Consider the following 9,717-nt stretch of genomic DNA (forward strand, 5'->3'; position numbering starts at 1 on the left):
AGCCACACTCGGTTCAACTAAAGTTGGAGAAACTATCACCCTCTAGCCACCTTTGTGCAAAGCACGTCGGGAGAACCGGTCTCGCGTAAGCGTACGCGTAATGTCGGTCCGGGCCGCTTCGTCCAACAATACCGCCGAACCAAAGTATGACATGCTGGTAAGCAGTATGACTTATATCGCCCACAACTCACTTGTGTTCTACTCGTGCATATAACATCAACACATAAAACCTGGCTCTGATACCACTGTTGGGTAATGTAGTAATTTCAAAAAATTTCCTACGCATACGCAAGATCATGGTGATGCATAGCAACAAGAGGGGAGAGTGTGATCTACGTACCCTTGTAGATCAACAACGGAAGCGTTAGGTTGATGTAGTCGTACGTCTTCATGGCCCGACCGATCAAGCACCGAAACTACGGCACCTCCGAGTTCTAGCACACGTTCAGCTCGATGACGATCCCCGGACTCCGATCCAGCAAAGTGTCGGGGAAGAGTTCCGTCAGCACGACGGCGTGGTGATGATCTTGATGTACTAATGTCGCAGGGCTTCGCCTAAGCACTGCTACAATATTATCGAGGACTATGGTGGAAGGGGGCACCGCACACGGCTAAGAATATGATCACGAGGATCAACTTGTGTCTCTAGGGGGTGCCCCTGCCTCCGTATATAAAGGCTCAAAGGGGGGGGGGCGGCCAAGAGGAGGCGCGCCAGGAGGAGTCCTACTCCCTCCGGGAGTAGGACTTCCCCCCTTTTCCTAGTTGGAATAGGATTCACGGAGGAGAGAGAGGAGGAAGGGGGGCCGTCCCCCTCTCCTTGTCCTATTCGGACCAAGGGAGGGGAGGGGCACGCGGCCCATCTCTGGCTACCTCTACTCTCTTCCACTAAGGCCCACTAAGGCCCATATATCTCCCGGGGGGTTCCGGTAACCTCCCGGTACTCCGGTAAAATCCCGATTTCACCCGGAACACTTCCGATATCCAAACATAGGCTTCCAATATATCAATCTTTATGTCTCGACCATTTCGAGACTCCTCGTCATGTCCGTGATCACATCCGAGACTCCGAACAACCTTCAGTACATAAAAATGCATAAACTCATAATATAACTGTCATCGAAACCTTAAGCGTGCGGACCCTACGGGTTCGAGAACAATGTAGACATGACCGAGACACGTCTCTGGTCAATAAACAATAGCGAGACCTGGATGCCCATATTGGTTCGTACATATTCTACGAAGATCTTTTATCGGTCAGACCGCATAACAACATACGTTGTTCCCTTTGTCATCGGTATGTTACTTGCCTGAGATTCGATCGTCGGTATCCAATACCTAGTTCAACCTCGTTACCGCAAGTCTCTTTACTCGTTTCGTAATACATCATCTCGCAACTAACTCATTAGTTGCAATGCTTGCAAGGCTTATGTGATGTGCATTACCGAGAGGGCCCAGAGATACCTCTCCGACGATCGGAGTGACAAATCCTAATCTCGAAATACGCCAACCCAACATGTACCTTTGGAGACACCTATAGAGCACCTTTATAATCACCCAGTTACGTTGTGACGTTTGGTAGCACACAAAGTGTTCCTCCGGCAAACAGGAGCTGCATAATCTCATAGTCATAGGAACATGTATAAGTCATGAAGAAAGCAATAGCAACATACTAAACGATCAGGTGCTAAGCTAACGGAATGGGTCATGTCAATTAGATCATTCATCTAATGATGTGATCCCATTAATCAAATAACAACTCTTTGTTCATGGTTAGGAAACATAACCATCTTTGATTAACGAGCTAGTCAAGTAGAGGCATACTAGTGACACTCTGTTTGTCTATGTATTCACACATGTATTATGTTTCCGGTTAATACAATTCTAGCATGAATGATAAACATTTATCATGATATAAGGAAATAAATAATAACTTTATTATTGCCTCTAGGGCATATTTCCTTCACCCAATACTTTCCATGCTAGATATATCATAGGCAGTTCCCAAAAAAGAAAATAAAGTTTATTCCTTTTTCCACCATACTTTCACTTTCCATGGCTAACTGTATCCACGGGTGACTTCCATACCAACACTTTCCAAGGAATTTATTATTTGACAACATAAAGTAAATTCGTTTTTCATCTCGGCACTGGGCATCCCTAATACCTTTGCCGTAGTCTCGTGCAATGACAAGTGAATAAACACTCATCTTGAGAATAACACATCTAGCATGGAAATATATCAGCCACCCCCTACTGTTTCATGAGTGGTACGAGCACACAAAAGAGAAGTTTATTTTGAAAATTAGAGATGGCATATACAAAATTGCTTAGATCGACAAAAGAATACAGCATATAGGTAGATATAGTGGACTCATGTGGCAAGACTGGTTTAAAGGATTTTGGATGCACAAGTAGTGATCATACTTAGTGCAAAATGAAGGCTAGCAAAAGATTGAGAAGCGACCAACCAAGAAACAGAAAATCTCATAAGCGAGCATTAGGCATAACTAACACTGAATAATGCACCACAAGTAGGATGTAATTACATTGCATAATTGTTGACTTTCGTGCTTGCATAGGGAATCACAAACCTTAACACCAATATTCTTACTAAAGCATAATTAGTCATCAACATGACTCACATATCACTACCATCATATCTCAAAACTATTAGAAGGAATCAAGTTTATTTTGTCCAATGATCTTCATGAAAGTTTTTATTATATCCTCCTTGGATATCTATCACTTTGGGACTAATTTCATATGTTGCTTTTAATAAGCTCAAACAAATATAAGTGAAGAACATGAGCATAAACATTTTCTTCTCTGAAAATAATTTAAGTGAGGCAAGAGAGTATTTCTAAAAAAATTACTAACTCTCAAATAAATCTAAGTGAAGAATGATAGTGTTTCTTCAAAAATACTAAAGAACACCGTGCTCAAAAAGATATAAGTGAAGCACAAGAGCAATTCCATTGCTCATAAAGATTTAAGTGAAGCATAGAGAGCAATTCTAACAAGTCATGGCATAATTTTGGATCTCTCAAATAAGTGTGTCCAACAAGGATTCATGACTAAAAACACAAAGCAAAACAAGCAAAGACTCATATCATACAAGACGCTCCAAGCAAAACTCATAGATATGTGATGAATAAAAATATAGTTTCAAGTAAAATACCGATGGTCGTTAGAAGAAAGAGGGGATGCCACTTGGGGGGATCCCCAAGCTTAGTTGCTTAATACTTCTTGGATATTATCTTGGGGTGCCATGGGCATCCCCAAGCTTAGCCTTTTGCTAATCCTTATTCCTTCATCCATCATAAAGTCACCCAAAACTTGAAAACTTCAATCACACAAAATTCAACAAAACCTTCGTGAGATCCGTTAGTATAAGCAAGCAAATCATACTATCAGTACTATTGCAAACCCATTCATATTTTATTTTTACATTATATATACTGTATTCCAACTCTTCTATGGCAAAACTCTTCAAATAAAGCCATAGAATCATCAAAACAAGCACACAACGCAAAGAAAACAGAATCTGTCAAAAAAGAATAGTCTGTAGTAATCTGGACATTTCAAATACTTATGTAACTCCAAAAATTCTGAAAAATTAGGACAACATCAGCAATTTGTATAATAATCTTCTGAAAAAACAATTAGTATTTTATCGCGCTTCTATTAAAAATGAAAATTATTTTTCTGGGCACAAAAGTTTCTGTTTTTCAGAAAGATCAAATCAACTATCACCCAACATGATCCCAAAGGGTTTGCTTGGCAGAAACATGAATTAAAACTGAAAAACACAATCATAACAGTAGCATAATTGTGCAAACACTCAAGAACAGAAAGAAAAAGAGAAAAATAAATTTTATTCATTGGGTTGCCTCCCAGCAAGCGCTATTGTTTTATGCCCTAGGTAGGCATAATGCAAAGGATCAAGTATTGCCATCTTTGTTTTTATTTTCCTTAGAGATGTCCTTATTAGGGGTTTTGTAAAGACAACATAGAACATTTTATCCATACAGACCTTAGCACTATCAAGTTGCTTATCATCATATCCTTTTTTATTTCCGGCAACAATCCAAGAATAGTTTTAATTAACATCATTGAAAACATGTTGGATTATATCTAAAGCAGGGACTTCCTTTTTAAGATTCTCATCAAAGATTTGATTATCCCCAAGCAAATGTCTTAGCACATAATCACTATTATAAAGAATTTCATCTATGATCGGTTTTTCATGATTGATACCATAGAACCGAAAATTTTCTCTAGCTTCCTGTATTATGTAATCAAATTCATTCATAAGAACAAGGGTGGCTAACTTTTTAGCTTTAGGATTCTTTATAGTGGGTAGCTCAAAAAATAATCTCTGCAAGGTAGGATGGGTATGGATAAGTTTATTTTCAAGTTTCATAACTAGTTTTGAAATAGCTTCCACATAAGATTTAGCCCTCTTAAGAATAGGAGCATCATCAAGACTTAAATTTCCAACACAATTGAAAAATTCTTGGATACGTTCTTTTCCTATAACATTCCCTTGCCCCAATATAAAAGTTTTAGCATCCAGATTGCCAGATCGTCCAATTTTAGGAGTTAGGCCATGATCTATTTCTGCCGTACCAAAATCACTCATGATTGCAAGCAAAAAGATAGATCTAACGAGAAAACGGCGAAACAAAAAAGAGGGCGAATAAAACGGCAAATTTTTGTCAAGTGGGGGAGAGGAAAACGAGAGGCAAATGGCAAATAATGTAAATTGCAAGGAGATAAGATTTGTGATTAGGAACATGGTAGATGTTGATGATGTATCCCGGCAATGGCGCCAGAAATTGGCAAGTTGACGGCAGACGTGAATCCTCCCCGGCAACGACACCAAAAATTGCTTTTGATGTGGCTTGAACTACGTCGGTATTTCCCCAAAGAGGAAGGGATGATGCAGCACAGCTACGGTAGGTATTTCCCTGAGTGATGAGACCAAGTTATCTAACCAGCAGGAGAACCACGAAACACCATGTAAACAGCTCCTACACACAAAGAACAAATACTTGCAACCTGACGTAAGAGAGGGGTTGTCAACCCCTCACGGGTAAAAAGATAGGTAAAATTGTAGTAGATTGGATAAATAGATCTTGCAGGAACGTGAGATAAAGTAAATAAATAAAAATTGCAGCAAGTTATTTTTGTAATTTTGGTTTAATAGATCTGAAAATAAAAGCAAATAAAAATAGATCGCTAAGGCAAATATAATAAAGAAGAGACCCCAGGGCAATAGGTTTCACTAGTGGCTTCTCTCGAGAAAAGTAGCAACGGTGGGTAAAAAAATTACTGTTGGGCAATTGATAGAACTTCGAATAATCATGATGATATCCAGGCAATGATAATTCTATAGTCATCACGTCCAAGATTAGTAGACCGACTCCTTCTTGCATCTACTACTATTACCCACACATCGACCGCTATCCAACATGCATCTAGTGTATTAAGTTCATGGAGAAATGGAGTAATGCAATAAGAACGATGACATGATGTAGACAAGATCTATATATATAGAAATAGACCCCATCTTGTTATCCTTAACCGCAATGATACATACATGTCGGTTCCCCTTCTATCACTGGGATGAAGCACCATAAGATCGAACCCATCACAATGCACCTCTTCCCATGGCAAGAAAAGTCGATCTAGTTGGCCTAACTAGACCAAAGATTTGAAGAAGAAATACGAGGCTATAAGTAATCATGCATATAAGAGATCAAAAGACTCAAATAACTTTCATGGATAAAAACATAGATCTGATCATAAACTCAAAGTTCATCGGATCCCAACAAACACACTGCAAAAAGAGTTACATCAAATAGATCTCCAAGAGACCATTGTATTGTGAATCAAGAGAGAGAGAGAGAGGGGGGAGAGAGGTAGAGAGGAAGCCATCTAGCTACTAACTACAGACCCGTAGGTCTACAAAAGACTACTCACGCATCATATGAGAGGCACCAATGAGGATGATGAACCCCTTCATGATGGTGTGTAGATTGGATCTGTGGTTTCTGGAACTTGTAGTGGCTGGAATTGATTTTCGTCGACTACCCTAGGGTTTCTGGAATATTGGGGTATTTATAGAGCAAAGAGGCGGTGCGGGACGCCACCGAGGTGGGCACAACCCACCTGGGCGCGCCTGGGGGCCCAGGCGCGCCCTGGGGGGTTGTGCCCCCCTCGGGGCACCCCTAGGTGCTTCTCTGGCCCATTGGGTGTCTTCTGGTCTAGAAAAATTCCACAACAAGTTTCGCTACATTTGGACTCCGTTTGATATTAATTTTCTGTGATGTAAAAAAAAGCAAAAAACAACAACTAGCACTGGGCACTATGTCACTAGGTTAGTCCCAATAAATGATATAAAATGATTGTAAAACATCCAATAATGATAATATAACAGTATGGAATAATCAAAAAATATATATATGTTGGAGACGTATCATATCTCAGGAGGTCTTGCATGAGTTGTCGCTCTTCCAACCAAGAGTTGAGTTCTGGTAGTGGTGCTGCATGGTAGGAAGTGATCCCCAGCTGCTTGGGTTCTTGCCCATACACCACCATGAATGGTGTCTTGCCCAGCATGGAGTGAAATGCCGTGTTGTACCAAAATTCTGCTAATGCCAGCCACTTACTCCAAGTTTTGGGTGCGCTTTGAACATAACAACGAAGGTATGTCTTAGGACATTGGTTGACTCGCTCTGTCTGGCCGCCCGTCTGCGGATGATGTGCGGAGCTCATTTTCAAATCCACCCATTGCAGCTTGAATATGGTTTGCCAAACTTTGCTTGTAAAAACTAGATCTTTGTTTGATACAAGGGCATCTGGGATACCATGTTGTTTGTGATGTGGTCGATATAAAGCCGCGCAATTCCTTGAGCTGTGTAGGGGGTGAGCTACTGGAAAGAAGTTACTTGGAGAACGTGTCAACCACGACCAGAATGCAGTTTGTTCTCCCAGATGCTGGCAACCCCTCGATGAAGTCGAGCGACACGATGTCCCAGCATCGTTTGGCCACAAGCAAAGGGTGCAACAACCCCAGGTACGGTGAACTATCTGGTTTCACCTGCTTGCAAATGTGGCATGCCTGCACGTGTGCCTTGATCTGCGCTTTCATGCTTGGCCACGTAAAAAGTTGCTTGATCTGGTTGTAAGTCGCGGGGAACCCTGAGTGCCTCCCTAACGCGCTGTTGTGCATAGCTCTCATGATTTGTGTTTGCATCTTTTGATTATTCCCCAGCCACACTCTTCCTTTGAACCAGAGGATCCCTTGATTGAACGTGAACTTGCCATCCGCTATGGGCGCCAGTGCCAACTGTGTGATCAATTGTTGGGTTTTGGGGTCTTGCGCGTAGCCTTGAGTGACCTCCTGCATCCACGCAGGCTGGCAGACCGAGACAGTGTGTTGTTGGGCATTGCTTGCCACTGGTCGCCTTGATAGGGCATCGGTGGCACTATTTTCAGTTCCTTTACGATAACAGATGCGGTACTACAACCTAAGGAGTTTGGTGAAAGCCTTTTGCTGCCATGGCGTGTGTAGTCGCTATTCTTCCAGATGTACTAGACATTTTTGGTCTGTTTTGATGGTGACTCCGAGAACTGAAGGTAGGCACGCCATTGATCCACCGCAAGCACCATTGTGAGGTATTCTTTTTCATAGGTGGAAAGCCCTCTTGTCCTGGGACCCAGGGCCTTGCTAAGGTAGGCAATTGGTTGCCCTTCCTGCTGTAAGACTGCGCCAACCCCGTATTCACAGGTGATAGTCTCTATGATGAATGGTTTCGTGAAGTCCAGGAGCGCCAGTGTAGGGGCCGACACCAATGCGTTCTACAAAGCTGAAAATGCTTCGTCTGTAGCTGTTGTCCATTGAAAATGTTGGTTCTTGCGTAGGAGGTTGGTGAGTGGCCGTGAAATTGTGCCGAAGTGGCGAACAAAGTGCTGGTAGTAGCCTGCCAATCCTAAGAATGAGCGCACCTCTTTCATTGTAGTTGGTGTTGGCCACACTGAGACTTGCTAAATCTTGCTTTTATCCGTCGAAACACCGTCAGCTGAGATAGTGTGGCCCAGGTAGTTCAATTCTTGCTGGGCGAATTCACACTTAGATCTTTGATGACCCATTGGTCCTTCCGCAATAGCGACAACACTTCGCGCGGGTGCTGAAGATGTTGTGCAAGTGAGCGATTGAAGATGATGATGTCGTCAAAGAAGACCATTGCACATTTTCTGAGGACGGGGTGCAGAGTTGTGTTCATAGAACCTAGGAAGGTGGTTGGTCCTCCCGTGGCTCCAAAGGCACCACCTTTAACTCGATGTGCCTGGAGTGGGACTGGAAAGCTATTTTATGTTCTTCACCTGGCGCGAGGCGGATTTGATGGTAGCCCGCGCGTAAATCATGCTTTGAAAACTATTGGGCTCTGGCCAGTTCATCCAATATTTCTTCAATGATGGGCACTGAATAACGATTGACGATTGTGAGTGCGTTCAGATGCCAGCAGTCAATGCACAGACACCATGTTCCATCTTTCTTCTTCACGAAGATTATTGGTGAAGAGAACAGACTGTCACTTTTCTGAATTATCCCTGCTTTAACAGCTCTCGTATCTGCCTCTCGATCTCATCCTTGAGCTCAGGTTTGTGTCTTTATGGCCGTATATTTATGGGTTGTGCTCCTAGCATAAGCGGGATCTTGTGGTCACATGATCTTGGGGGAAGAAGCTCGGTTGGTTCCTTGACGATACCTTCAAATTCAAGCAAGATTTCTGCTACTCCAAGGGGAAGTTCTTGGTATTGTATTTCCACCCTTGTTCTGCTTCAGAGTTGTGGCACAAGTGAACTATAAAAGCTACTACTTATAGCTTGTGTACACTGGCCAATTGTGCATTGGATACTAGCGCATGTGTCCGCTGTTTGGCTGCCACTCCCTGGATTACGATTGTGTGGCCCCGATCCTCAATCTGCATACACTTGCGTGGCCAATCGATCAACATCGAGCGGTGGTATTCCAACCAGTCCATTCCAAGGATCACGTGATAAGATCCTAGAGGCAAGACTTTGAATGTGGAGGAAAAGGCGTGCCCTTGAGTAAACCAGGGACAATCAACCACCTCCTGTGTGCTTTGTAGCTCGTTACCATTTCCAACATATACCACTACAAAAAATACACTTCTGTGATGATACGTGTTTGTCACAGTAGGTCACTTTTTTTGTCATGCATGTACATCCATGACAAATTTATGACAGAATCAAGATAGTCATACCTGTGCTATCGTAGAAGTGTTCCATGACATTACCAAAATTATCATCATGGAAGTGTCCACTTCCATGACAATAAATCGCGCGTCACAGAAGTGCTTTCGTCAAGGGTGACCGACACGTGGCATCCACCGTAACGGAATGCCGTTAAGCTATCGGGTTGGGTTTTGCATCCGATAACCCGTTAACAGCCCCGACCAATGGGGATTTTCCACATGTAAAATCATCATTGGCTAGAGGAAACACGTGTCGGCTCATCGTTGGGACAGATGTCATCCACTCACTGGACAGAAGGCGCCTATGATACGTCAACACGTGGCACGGCCCAACAGTGGCCCATTCCTGTGAAAAGGTCGGCCCATTTGACTTGGTCAAATGCTGGCGGGCCGGCCCATGGAAAGCCTGTTAACGACCTGTTCGCATATA

At 42.7% G+C, this 9,717-nt stretch overlaps 1 protein-coding gene across 1 annotated transcript in view; it reads right to left on the minus strand.

Annotated features, from left to right (window-relative positions):
* Positions 1-7,414, minus strand: part of LOC125537997 (cysteine-rich receptor-like protein kinase 10) — a 28,178-nt gene extending 20,764 nt beyond the window's left edge. Inside the window, exon 1 of the mRNA XM_048701310.1 lies at positions 6,954-7,414. Within this exon, the coding sequence (XP_048557267.1) occupies positions 6,954-7,414 (461 nt within the window). The remainder of the gene's footprint in view (positions 1-6,953) is intronic.
* Between the last annotated feature and the right edge of the window lie 2,303 nt (positions 7,415-9,717).

This window comes from Triticum urartu, chromosome 2, assembly GCF_003073215.2.
Source record: "Triticum urartu cultivar G1812 chromosome 2, Tu2.1, whole genome shotgun sequence".
NCBI classification, from domain to species: Eukaryota; Viridiplantae; Streptophyta; class Magnoliopsida; order Poales; family Poaceae; genus Triticum; species Triticum urartu.